The 23467-nt window shown below is 45.2% G+C and overlaps 1 protein-coding gene across 1 annotated transcript; it reads right to left on the bottom strand.

Annotated features, from left to right (window-relative positions):
* Positions 1 to 8831: 8831 nt before the first annotated feature.
* On the bottom strand, positions 8832 to 14322 carry HOXC10 (homeobox C10). Its single transcript, XM_085654726.1, has 2 exons — positions 13481 to 14322; positions 8832 to 9888 (listed from the first exon to the last, which is right to left on the bottom strand). Exons 1-2 carry the CDS (start codon positions 14271 to 14273, stop codon positions 9611 to 9613), a joined length of 1071 nt encoding a protein of 356 aa, XP_085510852.1. The 5' UTR covers positions 14274 to 14322; the 3' UTR covers positions 8832 to 9610.
* Between the last annotated feature and the right edge of the window lie 9145 nt (positions 14323 to 23467).

The following is a 23467-nucleotide window of genomic DNA, read 5'->3' as shown; positions in this document are numbered from 1 at the left end:
CTGTGGATGTGAGGTTTTGAAAGTGCTCTTTTCTTTCGGGCGACTTGTTCTGCCAGATACTTTTCTGTCTCAAATCAGTTCATTTTCAGGCGCACTGCCCTATCCCTACTCAAGCAAGTTAGATAGAGGAGAGCTCATTTGGAGAGCTCATTTCTCACGGGGAGCCTACCACTGGCATGCATAAACAAGCAGTTTGCACTCAGCGCAACCATCGTTTTAAAATCTTTTGATTCTTACTCAGTCAGGCCATCACCCCGTTATGGCTCTAGTGCTCACGTTCGTCTCTGTCTATGAGGCCAGGAAGGGACAGTGCTGGAACACACCCTCACCGATAAAAGGTGGACATGGGGGAATACGTCTGCCCTTACTCGGCCTCTTAGCCCCCGCCACACCGCTGCTCCTTCTGCAAGCAGACGGATGGAACATGTTTCTGTACACCCCAGGCCGCAGTGTGTGTGTGTGTGTGTGCCCGTTGTGCAATATGCCACATACATTCAAGCAGGGGCATTGCATTCTAAGGGGGATCACTTCACAACACCCGGGAGAAGCCGCAGCAGTGCATCGGCTGGGCACACGTGCACACCCCCTAACAGTGGCAGAATCGCACTTCTCACAATGCACCTATTCAAAATATTTTTGAGCACATTCCAAAAAGGCCTTCATATTATTTCTTGATAACAAAGTATCATTTATCTCGCCACCATTTCAACAGCCTCATTAATGATAAGTAAAAAAAAAAAAACAACAACACAACGCCAACTTTTCAGTGCATCTCTTTCTTAATTTCCAAGTACAACTTCCATTTACGTTTGGTTCATTTACCCCCCCCCCCCCCCGCCCTCCTCCCCAGCCTCTCTTCAAAATTCTCCATCTCACACCACCAAAAACCAAAGCAACAAACACTGGAGACAGTGAAAGAAGTATTAGGATTTGGGAGCAAGGACAATGGAAATCATAGCAAACGCCACCAGAGTCGAAGACCAAGACAAGACCATTTTGTATTATGTGCAGAATGATTCCTTCAACAGTTTTCCAGCTAATTATATAAGGCAGTACCTACGAACGGAGGTAGAAGTGCGAAATGATTCCTTAAACATTTTTCCAGCTAATTATATAATGCAGTACCTGCGAACAGAGGTAGAAGTGCGAAATGATAACTTTAACATTTTTCCAGCTAATTATATAATGCAGTATCTACGAACAGAGGTAGAAGTGCGAAATGATTCCTTAAACATTTTTCCAGCTAATTATATTATTCAGTACCTACGAGCAGATATAGAATTACGTAATGGTAAAGCGGAAACATGGTTTTCTGACTGCACACTGTATGCACAGCGGTTACAGACAACACTCGGGACAGCCCCTTGTGCAGGAATGTTTAGTAATATCTGTAATACTGGAGGGAGCACAATGGGAGCAGCACATAATTCTCTTCAGTACTTGACAAGAAAACTAATGTTGCGTGTCCTATGAAAGAATACACAGCCCCACTGCTGGAAACTCGCATGCAAGCTAGCAATGCTGAAAGGACGCGCAGCTTTTGAATGCAACACCTCCAGTGGACTGAATGCCATCTCCAGCCTCACTTAGTTACTTGCAATGCTCAGATCTCAACCTCTCAACCCTAGCACAGAGCCACTGACGTAAACACATACAAGCACCCCACACAGCACTCCTGGCCGCTGCAGCTAGGGGATATAGCAGAAATCTTACTTGGTAACTCTTAGGTCATGCCGCCCATAGTTTCCTCTTGGGCTGTAGATCGGGATTTGTGCGTGGTGGACAGCCTGCTCAGATGTATGCACCAAACTGTCATTTCCCAAAGTGGAAAAGAAACGCCTTTACTGAGAGCAGAGGCGCACGGCCACACTATCTACTCACTGCTGGAAGCATCCACTGGATTCACAAGTAAAAAAGAAATACATCCCTTCAAATAAAAGAAGGCTGCAGTCATCCAAAGCGTAGGGAAGGGCTCCTGAAACCTCCAGTTAATTCCCTCTGGTATCAAAATAGAAAACGCATCCGTCCATACTCAGGAAAAATCCCAGTATAAGTTTAAGCCTTGATGGAGGGCAGGCTATTCCCTCCTCTAGAAAGGAACGGCAGAGGAGCGGCTCTCCTCCAGGAGCAGCATGGACGAAGGTAGAATGTGATATCCCTTTAAGTGGAATTTCAGCATCCTACCTCATAGGCGACCTGAGAGGAGGGAAGTGCAGGTTGATTGCCCACACGCTGAAAGGCCTAGGATCTTGCAGACACAAACGCGCCACCCTTGACAGCACAATGCCTCGTGCAGAAAAAAAACTACTGATGGTATGGACGATTCTCTTACTTCCTTAAAAAAAAATCCTTCAAGTTCGGAGAAATATCGCCTTATCTTATTTTTTCTCCTCCTGCTTCAAGTCAGCAAGGCCCTAGCTCCAACATTTCCAGACGCCTCCAAGAGGGGCAAATTAGTGTCAGCAAAATTGAGGTCGCTTATCGACACCCCACAAAAAGGTTTTCTGGATTGTTATTTTAGTTCTAGCTCCCCTTTCACATTCTTCATCGTTTAATCTTTTGTGTTCTGTCAAACCCCCTTGGTATCTTATTGCCTCTATGTTTGACTTTTATGTTTCTTTCCTTTCTAGTTGGCTATGTCATTTCCTTGAGCGTTAGTAGCTTGTTTGCTTCTCCTTAGAATTCCTTTAATTTCTCAAACTGTTCTTTCGGTTTTACAAAGAGACACAGACACAATTTATAATGGATTGTCAAGAGCCAAAAAAGGAGGAACATGTCCAATTTGTTACAAGCAGAGCTTGAACTTGCCGGGCCACTGTAACTATCGTGTTTTCCTTTTCGTGCCCAACTTGACACATTACCAAAAGTAAACAAGAGAACATAGTGTACAACAATTGAGACATTTTCACTCAGAGACCGTCTCCCTTGCTCTGCATCTGTCCTATTTTCTTTCAGTTCTCTGACGGGAAGACTGCCTGAGGGCTTATTTAAAATATATATATATATATATACAAAGAATAGATTGCACCTATCAATAGTGTAACGTTCTGTGTACAAAGATCCCCTCCTCCAAAATTAGGCGTTCCTTTTTCTCCGCCCCCGCCCCTACAAAAATTAGGCAGATTTCTTGAGCCCTCAGTTTGAAGTCTAACGGTTAAAAAAGAACCAGGTCATAGAAGTAGAAAAAAAGAATAAGGCAGCTTCGCAATGGCAGTGGACTAAGTATGAACGCGTTTTTCTAGGTTTCGTGCTTCCTGTGTGTCTACATGGCATGGCGATGTCATTGTACCCATTAGTATTTCTGTCTCAAAACAGTTTTAAGACAAAATGCGTTCGAATTGCAGCCTGATTTTAGTGTCGGAAGTGTCCGGTGTAGTAAACATTCCAAAGTGTCATTAAAGCGGTCACGATTTCCTCAAGTCTCTCCCAAGTGCCCCAAATTTCCTTTCATTGTAGGCTGAGTGGGCCTGTTTGCCAGCGAGCCTCCATGAGAGTCCGTGTGTGTCTTTGTAGTGTGTGTCGGCTTGTGTGTAGCTGATAAAGATGCCTTTATTCCAGACAAACCGCGTCCTAGCCGTCCTTGGACGGGGGATGTCACGAAAGAAGACACGTGAGGCTGCAGCGGTGTCTACGGGTATGCCTATTTCTGCTTTTTCCTTTCTCCCTGGCACGCATGCCTGCACGCAGAACACGCTAGTATAGTGGTGCCAGTCATACCCACGTGCATGCAGTCACATGTTCATGCTTATAGCAACGCCTCTGCAGGATGCTGCATAGAAACAGATATACATGCATAGATACGTACACAAACTGCGCGTGTGTGCGTGAGGGGCATCTAGATGAAAATGTTTCTTTTTTTCGAAGCATTAATAATATGTTTTCTTGTAGCCTGGGGAAGTCAAGTTCATCAATTAAAATAAACACAGTTATGGCGGATAGCTAGTATCTAACTGAAAACCAAACACGCCAGCACAGTCACTGGAGTCCGCCACCTCTAGGCACCACTTCGCTCAAAGGGATTTGCTAGTAATGCTGCCACGCTGGTGCTGAGGGGGAGGGCGATGTGGTGACATGTGGGTGTTCCTGCACCTGGGCACACCGGTGCCAGTCCCAGCCACTTCAGACACATGCTTCCTGTGGCGCACGGAGGTTCTGCGGGACGTAGGACTTGAATGGGACACCTGCCCCTTGAACGGAAGGAAGGGTCCCTCCAGCGGCCAAGGCACTAGAGGGCCACGGGTTACAGGCCGCCTGAGGGGCCGCCATGAGTGCGACTCCCCTCTCCATCCCTCCCTCGGACCTGCAGCGCTCCCTCCTTCCATTGCAGCCGTAGAGCCAGCCGCGAGTTACAACTCGGGGCAAAAGGCAGAGAATGTACAGCTAACCAAAGCACTTCCACAAAACTCTGACCGCTCTGACTGTTTCATAAAACCTGTTCATACAAACAACACAGCCTAAGTGTTTAACAACTATTTGGTCAAGACCAGGATATCGAAAAATACCAGGACGCCACAAAATACAAAACGATGTATGTTGATACCCTCTATGTGCGTGCGTGTATGTATATATACAGTATCATTTAGAGACATGTATATACACACACATAAACACACAGTGTATATGTGTGAATAAATATATGCACACACAAACGCAGAGAAACCTATATTACATACAGACGCACACTGTATGTGAGAGAGAAAGGCACATTTGTCTGTGTGTAAGTCTGCCTCTAGCTCCAAATCTATTCCTCCCATCTGTGTATTAAGCTCCACGTTTTATTAAATGCAATGAGTTTAACTAACAGTAGCCAATTTCATATATTTGCCTGGGCGACAAACACTGTAAAAAAAAAAGTTCCATACATGTGCACACGTTACTCATGTGTAGACATACAGGTAGGTGAACGCGCCATTGAATTTGTATTTTCATTTCTATACACAAACTTTACAGACGTCTTCAAATAATACACCCAGTCGCACTTCCTCGAATTGACATTAACAACATATGGAAAGCTTTGGGGGAAACCATCTTCTACAAACAGCACCTGCTGCTGTGTCTGGAGTGTACGGAGGCAGGCAGGAACTTTACCTCGCCCGCCTTAAGGTTCTCTCCGAGGTGCCGATCAACCATTCAACGACACACCCGCTCAGACTGTAATTACATGTGTTAACCCACATCCAGAAACCACTTGAAAGCTTTCTTTGCCACCACAAACCGCCTCTCTTCTTAATGCTTGTGCCAAAGTCATTATTAAAAACACACAGTGGACGAAGAATTAACGTTGATTACATCCGTTTCTTTGGGTTGTTAAACACTGAATGGGGCACAACTCTTGTGTGTGTGTGGTGAAGCGCTTGATCTGTCTATCTATCTATCTATCTATCTATCTATCTATCTATCTGTCTGTCTGTCTGTCTGTCTGTCTATCTATCGATTTGGAGCATTTCCTATTTGTTATGTTAGAGTGTAGACAAAAAAAAACGAATGCCACTCTGACGAAATCAACTTTCTTTTGTTTACAAAGAGGAGGATTGGCAGCCTCATAATATGCTGGCCTATGTTGACTGAGGAAAGACAAGTTGACACATAAGTGAATATTTTGTCATATACAGGTAGAAAGTCACATAGCTATTAGATAGATAGATAGATAGATAGATAGATAGATAGATAGATAGACAGACAGACAGACAGATAGATAGATAGATAGATAGATAGATAGATAGATAGATTTATTTTGTACCAACACACCACTAAAATAGAGGATTTTATAAATGAAGGTAATAATTTACATCAAACAAAAAAATGTATTTCAAAGTTTTTAACTGAATAAAAGTGTTTATTTGCAAGTACATTTGGCGCGTGTAAAGATGTATTTTGAAATGCCATAAGATTTCTTATTTACAATCGTTTCAAAGCGGTTTTTTATAACTGTTGTTCTGCTTGCCACTTATTATTCCGATGCTTACAGTTTACACATTGAGTTTTTGTCTTCCTTTCTTTTTCTCTCTCTTCAGATCTGTTCTTCTCCCGCTACCGCTCAAGAAAGAAGGGTCGAGTCCTAAAATACTATTCTGTTTTTGTAATCGTCCTCAACTTTTGAAAGTTGTTGTCTTTGCAATGGTATTTCTATCGTGGCGCGCCCTCCCCCTCCCTTTTTCCTTATCTCTCCCTCTGTGCCATAAGCAAACAATAAAGGAAGTAAAGCTAAATATTAAAGTGTTGTGTTTATTAGCAGCGACCAAGCTTTCATTTTAACCCTTGTTTCAGACAATTGAAGGTTGTTCTTGGATAACAAAAATATACAGCAATCAGTTGCAATCAAGCCCAGGCTTTGCTGAAAGGGGGAGTCGGATTCATGTAACGTGGACAAGGAGCCCCATGCCCGTTTGCAGACACCACTCGGCTCTGGCTGACCCGAATGGTTCGAGTTCAGGAATGCTGCTGTCTGGCATTGACCATCCGCCATAAGCCCGCGCTGCAGAAGCAAATATGTATTTCGCGGTGCAAAGCAGAGGCAACACGAGCAGGCATTTATCTTATGACGACGGTTCATGCTACAGTGTTCGTTCACATGCCCCTACACAGAACCCAACTCACGGAAGATGTACCTCCGGGCCACCCCTCGGAAACCCAAAACAGAGCACATACAAAGCGAAGCCCGTGCAGAAAGATTGGAGTCGAGGAACCGGGAGAGCCGGGCTGCTCGGGAAGGCTCCCGCGGTTCCTGTCAATCAATCTAGGCCGGTTCCTCGGCCCTGGGGGGACTCCCCCCGAAGGGCATCATCGCAAACCAAGACATGGCGAAGACCCTATTGTCTGCTCCAGTCCTCTGAACGAGCCTCCGAAGGCGCGGCCCAAGCCGGGAGAGGAGACTGCAGCAAGAGGCGCGCTTCCAACTCTGCGCTCCGTGCTACCGGGGCAGCACGGGCAGGGGCGGGCAGGGGCACGGTGCCCACTGCCTCTGCTCTTGGTCTGCATCCATGGAACAGTGCATGAAACCGGGGTTCTGCTCCTGGGTGTGTGTCTTGCTCGGGGTGGCAGTGCCAGTGCTCCCTCTGTCTGGTGCATCGGAGCCGGTGACCTTGAAGAAAGGAAACTGACGTAATTAGGGCAGTTTCTTGTTGCCGAGTTAAAAAAATATCCAAGCCCAACAACATGAAACTACCTAAATCACGGATCAGCTGCGTGGGTGGAAGAGCGGTAGATCCACGGACAGCCATCCCTGCCATGGAGGAGAAGCGAGCGAGGGCACAAGAGAACTCCAGCAGCGCAGTCCCCTCTCTGTGGCCGAGGTGGCGGGTGCCTCGGTGCGCTCCGAGCTAGCACACCCCCTAAGTGCTTCGCTGCACCAGCAGGCTCAGACTACCTTGTACCCTGTGGAAGCCCTTGAGGAGACAGGAGGGGTAATGGCGTGTGCCTGGCCCCCTCCTCCCAAACCTTCCTTCCCCTTCTTATGTGTGCCACTGCGACTCCTCCAGCTCCAGACTGCATTGAAACCATGACACGTAAGCACCCACCGCTCCCATCCCGCACCCGTGGCCCTAGGAAGGAGCAACGACCAGCGTGGGCAGCCTGCACAGACCCGGCCAGCCGCGGTGAGCCGAGCTCCCACACCAAGGACAAACCCCGCACAAACCCCAGGTCTATCCGGCTTCGTACACAAACACAAGCTTTTCAACCAGAATGTGATAGCATAGTGTGAAAATGAAACATGTTATTACAGAATTAAATATTTCCGATCTAACAAACTTTCTCTGTAAATGTGTATGTGTATATATATATATATATATATGTGTGTGTGTACATATATATGTGTGTGTGTGTATATATATATATACATACATACATACATATATATATATATATATATTTATATATGTTTGTGTGTGTACACAGACACACACACAGTGCACCCTTCAGAAACAAGAGAACACAACCAGACGGGGAGTTCACCCAAGTAAGTTCATGAGGTAAAGCAAGGCAAACATTGCCCAGAACTGGCGCCTAATACACAACCCCTTCCACTCCTCCAAGCAAAACCCTCACTTCATTGAAGAGTATCCAGTTCCAGGGCAGAAAGGAGAAACACAGAACATTATTAAATCCGACTCGACCCCCCACACACATTCAATCTGTGCACAACATGAAAAATACATCAGAACTGTAAGAAATCACAAAGCAACCCAGTTCAGACTGTTTGTGGACTTCGTACCCTTTTTATGCCGAGAAGAAGAAACAACAAACACGTGCACCCCATAACCATCAGCAAAAGGAGAAAGCAAAAAAAAACCAGCATGCTCTTCTTACCTTTTCCTGGCGTACTTCAGATCCCATTCTGTCTTTTAATTCGTTTTATCCCCTTGTTTTCTTTGCGGGGGGGGGAGCAGCAGGAGGGAGGTGCCTTTACTCCACTGTACAGAAGAAGGGTGGATTCTCGCACAAAAATAGACCAAAAAGCAGAAAAAGGAGTGTTCCTCCCAAGCCTGGAGCTCTGCACTGGCTTCGCTTCCTTCGCCAGTCACCTTTAACTGCATCTTTTACTGCTGCAGCACATTATATTTGCAGATCATAAAATCCACCTCCAGCGCTTACCAAGACGGTCCTGACATAACTGTTTTATGACCTTGACTTATCGTGGTCACCTGGATAATATTTAAATCAACGTTATGGTCTCTCTCTTATATTAAACCGGCTAGAGGAGACTCTCGGAAGCCTTTAAAAGGCGAAAGAGAAGACTTAGGGCGAAATCTACTTTGCAAAAATAAATGTATGTATAAAAATATAATAGGGAAAACAGGCAACACAGTCAAGTATGGCTAACAGAGCGCGGGCACGGTTCTATGAAATTTATTTTTGCTCCACCAAGGAAAGATACATGCAAAGAATAAACACACATTACGAAGTGGGTTTAAATAACACATCCACGAAGGGTGGTCTTTTTTTGCACACAAGACCCACTACAAAACGCTGTTTAATTTCCTTGTGAAACGTAATGGGCGGATTCACAGGCAGTTGTGATAAAACTGCTTTTAACTGCTAATAATACTGACCAGGACTTTCATCGCACATTCTGTAATCAAACATTTAAAATGCATTTGGAGTCTTTTCATGAAACAAACATTCATTCTACTCTACTCTACGGGAAGCACACAATGTCTCGTAGGCATCCGCTCTAAACAAAGTCAAAATACAAATCTCGACAGCCTCCCTTCCAAGGAAACTTGCACTGCAAAAAAATATAAACGAGGCTGAGAAATGTTTAGCTGGTTTGGCAAAAGCTTTGTCCGTTTCTCCTGCACGACAATAACTTAATAATTGCAAAAAGCTGACGGGAGGGACCATTTACCTCAACTTTACATAGAAACACGGATGCAATATATATATATATATTTATATATATTTACATATATATTCTCATGCTATTTTTTCAATGCTTCTCCCTCTCGATAAACTGCTATCAGCCAGAAAAAAAATTTAAGAACCCAAAATGTTAACTGTGTGGAAGTCCTTATGTTCCCTTACCAATTGCAAAATTGACCCAGCAGAGTTTATTCCTCCATTCCGCGATTCCTCCTTGTTTTTAAAATGATGTTTGTTTCCATTGCAACTCTCATGTGAAATTGAAATTGGAAGTCAGTTCCCTTATCCGGTTCTCCCTATTCATTTTCTTCAATTTCATCCGGCGGTTTTGAAACCAGATTTTGACTTGCCTGTCTGTCAGGTTGATACTCTTGCTAATCTCTAGGCGGCGCTCGCGAGTCAAGTACATGTTAAACAAGAATTCCTTCTCCAGTTCCAGCGTCTGGTGCTTGGTGTAAGGACACCGTTTCTTTCTTCCGCTCTTAGCAGTCAGCCAATTTCCTGTAGTGTTTTCTGCCTTTATGTCCTCTGTTAAAAATAATATTCAAACGTAAGTATCGCTGGAAGAGCGTGAGGGGAGCACCTATGCTAGGCTCAAGCGTCGCACACACTGCAGAGGGGCTTTTAACTGGAAGGTCCCTAGGGCCAATATTTTATTTCCAACTTGAACGCCAATAGCGACTAATATCTGGTTACAAAAAGCAACAACTGTCCCCATGCCATGAAAACTGCGCGTACAATAACAGATTGTGCAACACAAGCGGAATACACCAGAGCGCCATGCTGCAAGCAGCCACGCACAAAGAAAGAAAACAACAGGCAAATCGCCATGGAGGCAGCAATATAGGACGGAGCCGTTTGGGGAATTAGTGTCAGAGAAGTAAACTAGCCCCTCGCCCTGTGCGCTGCTGTGAGGTGTGTGCTGTTCAAGCAGCGCCCTTGCCGAACCTTGCAGTGCGTGTCAAAGACGGGCGCGCTTTCGCTGGGCTGTGTGTGTATGTTTGTTTCTGACCGGGCCCCCACCCTTTTTGTCTCTCTGTTTGACGCACGCCCATAGCTGTATAAAAACACACACACAGCCCACACGTACAATATACATGCAGTCACACGCAACGCATAGAACTAGTTGATGTCGGCTCAACGCTCAGCACTCAAAGCTATCGAAAGGAATTCGTGAGGATATGTGAGTTTTGAAATGGTATTTGCCTCAGCAACTCACTGCCTTTTATTACGAAGACACCTGGAAGTTGTCGCCCTTATCTAATAGTACAGCCCACACACAGCAGCAGGACCTACATTTCCACCAGCCTTCCAAATATGCTGTCGGCAAGCGAGTGTGAAAATGTCTGACGCACTGCTGTTCAGCAAGCTATTGCGTGGAACCCACCAGCTTTTGACATGTCTGTCTGGACATGCGTTATATACACACACCCACAGACGTGGAGGCATTCTCCTAGCGCTTTGTGCAGCTTTACATACATGTACGGTATATGTGCTGATTTTATCGAAACTAACTATTGGGAACATCCCACATGGGTCCGTCGATGACCCTGGGAACTAATACATAAATGTACATCTCTAGCAGATTGTGATGGCAAGGGTATAAAACAATGTTAATGCAGGTGTGTGTGTGTGTGTGGGGGGGGGTTAACAAATATCGTAAACCAGCGTTTGCTTGAAGAAGTAAATAGATTAAGGCGTCGCGCTAATGGCGAACATTTGCGAAAGGGTAAAGACTTTCAGAAAACCACCTCAGCATCTCTCTCTTTCGTCATTTGTCATTTGAATACAAATGACAAATTTAGTTCACTTTGTTCTATCTCCCCACTTCAGGGATGTTTTTCAAAATAAAGAGGTATTTTTGTAATCAGTTCCCCAAAAGGCCTGTCTCCAGCTCGCGCTTAAGAATTTCACAGTGAACTTGAGTTTCAAAACACTCAAAATTGCTTCTCGGAATCCTGTTCAAAATGTGCAAATCCGTTTGTAAATCACGAAGACGTGTAGCCCCAACAGACAGTGCCACAGTAACGCACATTTTTTTCTAAAATGCCACTGTAGCTCTCACGGCAGCCGGTAACAAGTGCCTTCGAAAGTACATCAAACAACAGGCATTCATTCATTCCCTGCAGACGCGCAGTGCTCTGACTGAACATACACTGATCGCCCGTCGCGCTTTGCACAAAGCAGGACCTGCCGAGCGGAAAGATACACTTTCACCTTGCACCGAGGAGGCCTTACTAACGCCGGGGCTCGCCAGCTGACAAACAGCGCAACTTCGAGACAGTGACATAACCTTGGCTTTACACTTTTAGGGACCGGCGGGAAAAATAAAGAATGTTTTGAAAGGAAGTAAAAGTGTAAAGGGTCTCTGTTGCGTTCGCATGCCTGAATAGTACTTTAACATCCTAGAATTAGGTGTAGGCGGATTTCAAGTACTTGGTGCAAGAGAGGGGTTTATGCGTAGGCCACTCGCGACCAGTATGTGTAGGCATGCGTGTGTGCCTATGTGTGCATATGGCGTCACTAGATGGTGTCTGCACGCACCTTCATGCAGTGAGCACAAGCGACATGCGTGTGTGCATGTGGCGCCACTAGACGGTGTGTGCACGCACCTTTATGCAGAGAGCACACGCGTCATGCGTCTGTGTGCACGCGGCGTCACTAGACGGTGTCTGCACGCACCTTCATGCAGTGAGCACAAACGACATGCGTGTGTGCATGTGGCGCCACTAGACGTGTGTGCAAGCCCTCATGCAGTGAGTAGTACGCGTGAATGTGGAATAGATCTTTCTGGATAGACCGTTATGTCTAGTTTAGTTTTTGTGTATTTTAATTTAAAGAGCTGGGTTTTTCTTAGTATTTGGCGATACTCAGGTACACTAAGAAGGCATGGGTGTTCGAAAACACACACAATAACACGCACACCTCTGCAGCACAACCTTCAATTCACAGAAACCTAAAGTACGCATTTGCCTTTAACATTCCATGCCCGAATTTCCAAAGTTAAAAAGTTTCCCAGACAGTCATGTGATCTCTGTTCGTGAAACCCACGTAGATAATTACATATAATCATAGTTGTCTTTGTGATCATAAACCCTTTTATCATTCTCAGAATAACACACGGCATATATTTAAAGTCACCAGCACACCTCATTCGACAAAAACTGTGAAAGACCCAACGCCACACTAAGCGCTCTCTAGATAGCGGCAGGGCTGTGTGTGGACACTGACACAACACACAAACACAGGTGTGTTTGTGTGTGTGTATATATATATATATATATATATATATATATATATATATACACAAACACATATATGTATACACATATATACACACAAACACCTATATACATACATATATAGGAATAAACATACACACATGTATATATTAGTATCATGTGACACTGGCCGAGATGGATCTTGAAATGAGAGAAATAAATTTGGCACTTAACGAAACAAACACCTTAGAGGTATCAGTTTTCTGAAGCCGAAGTCGATACTGAATTTAGATTTTTTTCAATTCGAAAAAGACTACTGCCAATTACAAATGTTCTATTTGAGAAAGTTTTAACGTTAGTAAATAAGACGCTTTAGAATAAATGCATATCAATTGTCGTAATAGGGAACATACAGAACACACAGGCGTGTCTGTATGTGTGTGTATATATATATTATATATATATATAATTAAAAAATGAGTACGTTTCAGTTAGTTTGGGAAACGTGAACTTTTTGCAGTTAAATATTTCTCTTGTTTCTTCCGCTCGGTACTTTTTGCAGTTAAATATTTCTCATTTCTTCAGCTCAGTACATTTTGCAGTTAAATATTCTTTTATTTCTTCTGCTCAGTACTTTTTGCTGTTAAATATTTCTCTTTTTTTCTTCTGATCAGTACTTTTTGCAGTTAACATTTTTTTCTTATTTCTTCCCATCAGTACTTTATGCAGTTAAATATTTGTCTTATTTCTTCTGCTCGGTACTTTTTGCAGTTAAATATTTCTCTTATTTCTCCTGCTCAGTTCTTCCATTGGACAGGAGGAGACCGACAGACACATGCCCCCCAGTGGCCCTCTCTTCTCCCATGGAAGTCACCCCCCAGTGAGGCAGAGGTCCTTACCTTTCGTTTCATTGTCAGTATTGTCAGTGCTGCTGTCGGTGGGTTTGTGCTGCTCCTGTTCCGCTTCCGAGGGGCTGCTTTTGGCAGGCGGCAGCGTCTTCTCGGTCTTGATCTCACTAGAAGGGGTGCTGGTGCTAGTGGTGCTGGTGCTGGTGAGTGTGGGGCTGGTGGTTGGGCTCTGCTGCTCTGCTTTGCTGTGTTCTGCAAAAGCCCCCTTGGCTGCTGGCGGCGGCGGGTGCTGCTGCTGCTGGTCCAGGTGCGCTTCACCCCTGGGGTTCAGGCTCGCCCTGCTCTCAAAACTTGTCTCAAAGTCGCTGGCGCTGTTGCAGCCGGGCGCCTTGTCCAGGGGGTAGCCCTGGCCGGGCCGGTAATAGCTGGGCACCGGCACCTCATGGTCGGCGTGGCACTGCTCGGGGTAGAGGGCAGCCTCGGTGGCACTCTTCGCCCTCTTGTCAGCCGTGTACATGCAGCAGACATTCTCCTCCTTGACACTGGTGGGGAAGGAGCAGGAGGACAGCTGCCTGGCAACAGGCTGCTCGAGCCGGTAGGTGTTCTTGGGGTCGCACCAGTTGTCCAGCTGGGAGAGGTAGGACGGGTACAGGCTGGGGCTGCTCACCTCGTCCCTTTTGGAAAGTGACGGGGCAATAGCACAGTTCCTCATCACCCCACAGTTGAACTCGCTCCCAGGCTGCATGTACATCCCTTGGCTGGAGGAGTAATTGTCCCCTCTGCAAGCTCCGGCTAGAGAGTCCATCAAAAAGGAGTTGGGAGTCACATTGTTGGGGCATGACATTTTCAGGGAGGCTTTTTAAAGTGGAATACTACAGCCAGAGGCTGACATCTTTTTTTTAGTGAAAAATATCAGCACCATAATTACCCACGCATTGGCCCCACCACGTGACTCCCAGGCCAATGAGGATTGAAAATGGCCTTGATGATTCAGACGCCGGCGACGTCACAGGGTCAAGTTGTTCGAGGAAGCGAAAACTAGCGTGGAGCGCGGGTGCCATCTAGCAGCCGTGGCGGCGTACTGCAGCGGGACCTTCACTTTGAACAAAGGAAATCTTCGGTAGTCTGTTTACCAAGTGGCGAGCCAAAGGCGCGTATAACCAAGAGGGGCTCCGAAGTGTAAGCCAGGGGGTAACGCTAAGAAAATACAAACCGGGGACTCCTCGGTGACATGCCGAGTCTGAAAACGGCAGTACGGTGTTTGGCGCTACTAGCATCATCGCTTCTGCGCCCTATGTAATCGTGGCTGACACACACAACCCTTAATTAACGTGGTTGCTAATGTTGTGAAGTTGTTCTATTGTAAGACGAATCCCAACTCTTTTGGTACAATATCTTCATTTCTTGGCGTCCATGTGTTTGTGCCTCGCTCTCCGTTAAAAGCAAGTGACTGCTGGTTTTAGCAGGGACCACGGTTGACACTTTCCGAGTCTAACATGAGCACGGTGCTGTACAAAAAAATGGGTTGAGTTGATTTGAATGGTTCCTCAAACGTTATCTTCCTCGCTGTGCTGCAATCTATGTCGATGGTTACTTTACGATAAAGAACATGAAACTACTTCCAAGATAGCGAATAAAGTCATTTGGGGAGAACGATCGTTTCATTTAAACATCCCGGTTCGTTGTATTTTTATTTATTGTCCCGCAAGTTACGGTTTGTTTTCATATGGAATTATTGACAAATGTGCTGGGGTTTAATCAATTTCTCCTTCAACTTTGTTGTACTCGAATTGGAGTTTATCCCCCCGTTACATGAAAAATCGGTTTAGTTGTTTCTGTCAGTGGAAAACCCAGTCCAGATGTGCAGCACAAAGCGGGAACAGCCTCGAGGCTGCAGGCTTTTGTGTTGTCTTTTAAGTTCATTTACTCTTGCCTATGGAGCGAAGTTCTCGCGCTAAAATTGAACGTTGTGGTCATTGCGTCCTTACATTTACTATAACATTATCCGGCCTTATGTATAGTTTGTTTTCTGTTTTGAAGTTTTATTTTTAAAAAAAACATAGAAACCAGCTGTTTTCAGTGGCTAAAATGATTCTTTTAGTTCGCGTGTCAGTGTCACCTTAACAAGTACAAGTTTTCCTTTAGGAACTCTGGTGAGAAATAATTATATTTTATAAGTACGCGTCTTCCGATTTTTCTCGTGATATCCCGTGATACGTTTGCATTTTGAAAGCACTGTTTTGATTCTCCCACTGAAGGCACATTTGTATTTCAAATCACCGAAGATGAACTCTCGAGGCCGCAAATACAGCAGCACGCTGTTACTGGGACATTGCATCCTTGAGGGAAAGCGCGATGCCTTCAGAGCCAAACAAGAAAGAAAACAAAACACTAACACACGCCAGCTCAGGATCAATTCCACGTGAATTCCATCAAAGCCAAGGTGACAAACCTTGCTGGCCTGAAAAGTCGAGCAAGGGAAACGCTGTCCCAATAGAGCGCTCCAGTCAAAATCCGTGGGTCACTTTAGACACTTACAAAAAAAACCTTAAAGCTTTCTTTTTATATACTTCTATAACTCGCATTTTCAAGAAGAAGTCTGTCATGTCTGGGGCGGAACCCCACTACTTAATAAAATGTCTTTAATAAACCATCTCTTTCTTATTTATCGTTTCTTCGTAAATGTCAGATTTAAACTGCTTCGGACAATAAAGGAACAATAAAAACAACTTCTACACATGGCGTGTCCTGTTCACCTTTCCAGCCTTGTAAACCTTTGGTTCTGCAAACGCCATTTGCTCTCCCTGGAAAGCCATTTCCCGACTTTATGGGCCCTTGTTTGTGTTATCTGCATAGCGCCTTTCCGGGCTGCTCGGGGACATCCTTCCCTTTTATGGTAAACAAACATAATATCTGTAAGCTCGGTTTAAAAGTTACTATAGCGTTGGTGGATATATCTAATTTGTAGGTGCTAGAAAAGAAAGGAGACGTGTTGATATTGCATCTTTTCTTGGGTAGGGATCGCGCCTTGCTAACAAAGTGTCCCGGAATATATTTTCACAAGTGTGCACGCAGAAAAGTGCCCTCGTCTTTTGTACGCACTGTGGTGAGTGTGATTCAGAGAAGTCCTAATGTTACCGAGAGAGGGAAAGCGTCAGGAGCTGAACTTTATTTTAATTACTCTTTCTCTTTTACAGAGTTTGCCCCTCAGCGTGGCTTGGGGGCCACAGTCCATCCCCAAGTGGCCTGAATCCTGCCGAGCGCCTGGACGTGACGTGTCAGAAGTGACCTTGAGAACGCGTTTGTGTCTGCTCACTACAGGAAAAGAGACCCTTGCAGACAGCGGACTGGGAAGTCGTTCTTCGCCTTACTCTCAGAATTCAGCTAATGCTGCATCTAATGAAACCTATTTTAAAACCGTGCCCGTGAAAGGTCTTTCACTAAGAAACCGATTACATTTCAGCTGTAAGGCAAACACGAACCATTTCTACTTTCGTTCTGTGACTCTTTAATAGATGCCGAGGGAAATAGTTTATTTAACACCACGTGGAACGTCTCCAGGAGCCCAGATATTGTTTAAAGTTTAAAATCCTTTGAATTATGATAAACATTGGCTCGTTAAAAGGAGGGAGATAAAATTCATCAGCCTAAGTGGGTCCCCCGTTGGGACAAAAACATGACTGTAATTACAGAAAATAAATATCAACACAAGCTATCAAACCTAAAGGGGATAGGAGGCATTTACGACATGGATTTTAATGTCTTTTCTTGTAAAAAAAACAACAACAACTTTACAATGGGAAAATAGGAACCCGCATAAAGGATAGTGAAACGTATACGTGTCACGCTGATTAGCTCACTTCCACACCTGCATTTCTAACCCTATGTTCCCTTTTCGAACCCAGCTTTGGAATCCATCAAGGGACGTTTTTTTTTGGGGGGGGGGGGGGGGAGAAATTATGGTTAACAACGTTTACAGCATTGTATAAAACGAATAAAAACATTAAACGTTGCATCTTTTGGGGGGAAACTTGACCTCAAAAACACGTGCTCCCCTCCCCCCGGCTTCCAGACTTTTACAATCCGTCTGAATGCGTCTGGTTCCGCGGGCTGTGTGAGCTGCAATGGTTATTGCCATGTTTATGGCCTTTCTGCTGGGCCCCGAAGAAAGGACGAGACTGGGCCTGCCGGACAGTGCTAGGGAGGCCGCACTGTAAAGCAGGAAGCACCTTTGGGGTATTGCAGCGGTGCATGGACACGAAGAGCCTAACCACGCAGAGGCCTTCCACGAACCCACCCCCTGTCCTGGGGCCTGGGACCCAGACTCGCAAAGGCAGCCCTACTCTGCCGCCATGTTTCCCGGAAGTCACCCACGCCAACTCCACTCTTTAACAGGAGCTCGAGGTGTTCATTGCCGCTCGGTTTTAGGCCCTGTGTTGCTGGGAAGGGGTCTGATTTATTGCAAACTGCACTGGAGTACAATAACAGGGATGCAAACGAAATAAAATAAAACCCCACGCTTTTAGATGTTGGCTTTTGAAAGTGTAAAGCACCACCGCAAGAAAGTCATGAAAGTTTACAGGCGCCCTTACCCTGCTCCCTTCGTGCTTAGTAGCTTAAGTCCAAGAATTATAGCGCGATATTCTGTTCCACAAGGGGGGCTGCGGGGACGCCCCAATGCGGCAAAAAGGCCCTTCTTCTCATATTTAGTGTGTCTGGGACAGACACGCGCACATGCTTGCATGTGTCTACATATATCTCAGTATACTGACTAGCTTCTGTAATGTCTTCACCTATACAGTAATATGTACGTGTGTGTTAGCATACACGTGCGTCTGTGTGAAATATAGAGAAAAATCTGCATTTCAGGCTCTGTTTGTGTTATTTGTAAAGGTATATGTGACGGGATGTGTGTGCCTAAATGTTCATAAGACACATATAACGTGTGTGTTCATTCACACACACACACACACACGTCTGTTTATATGTACACCGTCAACACTCACGCGTGGGTGTGTGTATACTCACACGAGCTTTTGGGTAAACATGAACTTGTCGATACTGTATTGTATTTGCATGTATCGTTTAAAAACGCAATGCGCGGGTACATCTGAACTACCGAGGTTCTGCTGATGTGATGGTTTTTTGCAAACATGTCTTATATTCATCTATGCACCATAGTTTGGGACTCTGTGTGTGTACACACATTCACGCTAGCCTGGTTGATGAGGGCAAAAACGAGAAAAAAAACTCTGTGTTTGCTTTGTACACACACAGCCACACATAGTACAGTCCCCCGATTCTACTCCACCCCGTATCTTATATTATAAATATGTATTGCGCATATAAAGATGGCGGACAGTCAACTGTGGACTTAGTAAGGCTATTGGTAAACCCAGTAAGATAATTCGTTATCAAGCTTTTTGAATGTTCAACAATTCTACATTTTACGCATCGCATTTTTAATTTATATTTCAAAAAGAATTCTACTTCCAGAAATTTGGTTGACATTTAACATTTAATGTAATGAGTACAGCACGTTTAATGCACTTTTTCTAAACAGTACTTTATAATAACAATATTTTAATTGTAACTCCTGCAGTGTTTTGAAGAGGGGTGACATTTTCTTTGTAGGAATTCTATCAGGTTTTGTATTTTCACACAGGATATATTGGGTTCCTTTGTAGAAAATGTTAATTTATTGTCTTTACATGAGCTTGGGGCAGAAGAGTAAATATTGTATGTGCTTCTCTTTGTGTTTTCATACATATACCTATGTGTTTGTAAATAAAACTATTTTGTGTCTAAAAATTCATAAAAACGTACAATGCATTTTTCATGTTATTGAATGTGGTCTGTCTAATGCAGTATATTATGTTTTGTATAAGCTATTTTATATCTAGCCGTGTTAATTGTCAAACTATTGAGGTATGCGACACCGCGTACTGCGTCTTTTAAAATATCTGTTTAGCCGAAAAAGAAATATTTTTAATAATGTATAGTACTATTACGCAATACGTTCTTTAGCGTATGATTTTGGTATTGTCAATGTATTTCAAGACGGGCTTACTCGAAATTGGATTTATTTATTCACCGTATTTTCTATAAAGAAATAAAACGTAGTTTCAAGTTTGTTGTCCTGTTGGCATCTGTCTATCGATCTATCATCTATGTCGATCTATAACTGTATGGAAACGTTCTCCGTATAGTTCTTAGATCTATATATGTATACATTCGTATATTCGTAAGAAAACTTGTGTTAAATAATCCCATCCAACATTTGGCAACATTGTAACATTCATATACGAGAAATTCTTAGAAACCCTTTATGTAAATATATTTAATGTAAAAAAGAATACCGTTGAAGGGTGGTAACTCTGTATCCAGTATATGTTTTGTAGGTGTATTGATTCGATTGAAACATTTAAAAAAAAACTGTTGTAGACGCACGGCTGCGTGCATGTATCTCTTTTTATGGCAATAAAAATATCGAAAAATGCTATTCTTCTATTCCGCCATTCACTTGTGTTCACATTATGTTGATCTGCGAATTAAAGACGTGCACAGGGGCGGTTTGTAGTCCACAAGTAGCACCTGTGTGGAAGCTCACCGCCGTTCAAAGAGTAGGAAAGAAGATTATTGTAAAACTGCTGAGGACTTACTGCAGTTCCTCCCCGTGTGCGGGGTTACAAACTCCGGACACACAATGACACTGCTTCTGCCACACAAACAGATCCGGCTTCTCGAGTTCAAGATTCAAGTGCATTCAACACAACTGCCCCGGTGTGTTTGTAAAGCCACAAATGTCTTCTTCGCGCACTGCACGCACGCACGCACGCACGCACGTCCTGTCCTGGGTCAGGCCTGGCCTGGCCTGCAAGGGGCCATCTAGTGGAAGGGAGTCTGCAGTCCCACATGTGGCAAAGCGTTTGACCGCACCAGTCCAGCCTGCGCGGCCTCACACACTGCCTTCGAATTGTAGTGTATAAAATGGTCAGACAAGGAGTTAGCATGGAAGGGCGGGCTCTGTTCTGGCCAGAAGAAAGCCTAGAACCGCTGTAGAGTCTGCCTGCGGGGCCACGTCCAGCCAGGGACTGCGGGGCCACGTCCAGCCAGGGACTGCGGAGCCACATCCATCCAGGGACTGCGCTGCGGGGCCACGTCCAACCAGGGACTGCGGGGCCACGTCCTACCAGGGACTGCGGGGCCACGTCCTACCAGGGACTGCGGGGCCACGTCCTACCAGGGACTGCGGGGCCACGTCCTACCAGGGACTGCGGGGCCACGTCCTACCAGGGACTGCGGGGCCACGTCCAACCAGGGAGTGCTGGGCCTTGCAAACCCCAGCCATGCGCGGACTTGGCTATAAACGTGCAACAGTATATTGGAGACGTGTGCACGCATACACACACTCTGAGTAGCGCACACACTGCGAGTAGCATTATATGTTTCGATTTGATGTGCACAGAGCGTTCACCGTGAGTTGTTGCAGCGTCCAGCGCCTCCAAGTCCACCCTGCGCCTGTGTTTCTTCCTTCTGAATCCCCCACCCTCTGGCCCACGCGCTCCACCACCCTCTTTGTCAAACCCTTCTTGCCCAAAAAGCGCACCCACTTCACCTCCCGAGCTGGTTTGCTGCCCACCCCCCTTACTTTCCATCTAAAATAGGCCCCTCGGCCACCAGGGCCCCGCGCCTTGCGCTGCCGGCGCTTTTTAACCCATAGTCAAGTTTGTTTCCCTCAACTCAAGGACGAGGCTCTGGTGGTGGGCATGTGTGGCGCGAGCAGTCACGTCCAACAACGCAAGCCGAGGCCCTCGCCTCAGGAGCCTCCCTGCCTCAGACTGTTTACGTGTCTCTGACTTTCTTTAAACAGGACCCGTGCGCCTGCGCTCTGATGTGCGTGCGTGGGTGCGTGCGGGGCCCCGGATTACCCACCTACAGGCCAGGTCCACTCTCCCGCGCTGCCCGCAGCTCGTCCCACGGCAAAAAGTCCACGACCTTCTCCCAAATGTTGTGCAGAAGTGATGGGCGACGGGAAACAGGCTTTGGGGAAGTGACTGGTGAATTTTTACGTCACATGGCGAGCAATTAGCGTGTGTGTCATTAACGAACTCCCTGCCCCCACCACGGGCCCCAGCCAGACTTTTTCTCTTCCGTTTCCAGCAGGAGTAAAGTTTCTTTGTCTGCTGCTGTTCGTGCGACTGGAGCGCAAAAAGCAGGGGAGGATTTAAAAACAAACCGAAAGTTTCTGCTGGGCACCTTTGTGAATACTTTTCCGTCGGGGAGACTTGCAATCTTTTTTTTACATACAAAGAAGCGAGCCTGGTGTGTTTGTCTAACGAATGTTTAAATGCCTGCACGTTTCTCATTCCACTTTGAATGTTAAACGCGGTTATTGGCTGAAAGCTTCCTCAATCATTCCTTTTTGTGCTACCCCATATATATGTCGATCATAGAAAGGAGGGGTACAGTTTCTTATTTCCCCTTCATTACTGTGGGGTTAAAGGCGGCGACCTTGACTTTACTGAAGTTCAAAGGCATCATATATTCACATTTTTCCAGTGTATAGGGTTCCCCCTTGAGGCCACACCGGCAGTGTTCCAAAACGTATCTTAATACCCAGCGAAGTCCCCTTTTGCCCCCTCCTTGGTGGCGCTGCAGTGCAAGGTATGTGCGAACCCACCCGGCCTCTCTCACATCAGGCCTGGCCTCCTCCCAAGGTGGCCCACACAGGGTCCCCCTTTTCAGAGACAGAACATTGCAGGGCTTTTTCCCCTACCTGACGCCACTGCTTAAATCTGCTCTTAACTCCCCCATGCTCCATAAACTTGGAGTTTTACGGCCGGCATTCCATTTTAGCTCCAGGAAACTTTGAACTAGCCCTCCGCCGGCTCTGCCTCGGAGCAGACCCCTCCCTCCCCCTGTCTATTTGTTTACTATTTACAGCGGAAGCTCTCCCGCGCTGCCAGACGGTGTCATTAAGAAAAATTAAGCTGTTTAGTGCTGCAGTTTTACTGCACTGTCTAGACTTGGCTGCCATTGTCCAGCCGACCACTGCTGTTTTGGACATTAACTTTAGCCCTTGGCCACCTGGCAAGCACCTACAAGCCACAGTCCAGCCGAGACCAGCTTAGGCACCACGAGAAAAGAAAAGAAAAGACAAGGTGTGCAGCACAAAAGCTACTGGGGGCAAGGCTGAGTGTGGTTTAGTTGAAATTTGACACAAGCCAAGTAAAAAAAAACATACACAAAGGAAGATCTGTACAGAAATATGTTCTTTGAACGGTTGGCAAATATACAGATTTATTCTATGATTGCGAGAGGGAAGCACTCAGAAAGGGAATACATATCTAAAAAAAAAAAAAGTAACCCTTTAACTAAGTATTGAAGGGGGCCACAAGACGTTGCATAAAAAAGAATGTGCGGGGTAGTAGATCAAGGAAGCCAGAAAACTATGGCGTTTTCTAGGAGCTACCCGAATGTGATATGTGTTTTTTAGCTCATTAAAACTTTGTATTTGACTAAAACAAGTGTGCACGTTATGAGACCGTTTTGTGCGTGTTTTCTTCAAACAGAAGAAAAACTTAGTAAAATGCTAAAAAATATGATTTTGTTCTGTTTGAGTCGTTTACCCCATAGCTGACGGCTGGGTCCTTCCTCGGGGTAAGGAAAGGCACGGGACCCTGCCATAGTTTTCCATTGAGTGCTAAAAGTTTACAAAAAAGATTTTGTGTGACCACATTTCAATGTTGTCTAATATTTATTTATTTTAGTGACAGCATGCGTTTAGTTCGGGGAGCCAGATAGCCCACCCACTTGTATTCTTAGCACTCAGCACAAAGGGAAATAGAGATGGAAAAAATACTTTCAAAATATCGGAAAGGGTAGAATTTTATTCCACAGCCAATCAGACGGCTATTATTTGAGTTTTTTTCCCCACGACTGTTTTCTGCAACAATACAACAGATACATATGAGCCCAACATTTTTGTTATAACAACAGAAATAGAAACTGTGTTGTAAATTTACACAAAATACA

The sequence above is a fragment of the Triturus cristatus genome, chromosome 4_1 (genome assembly GCF_964204655.1).
Source record: "Triturus cristatus chromosome 4_1, aTriCri1.1, whole genome shotgun sequence".
Classification (NCBI taxonomy): domain Eukaryota; kingdom Metazoa; phylum Chordata; class Amphibia; order Caudata; family Salamandridae; genus Triturus; species Triturus cristatus.
Note: the sequence above shows the minus strand (reverse complement) of the source record. Positions and strands in the feature narration are given on the sequence as shown.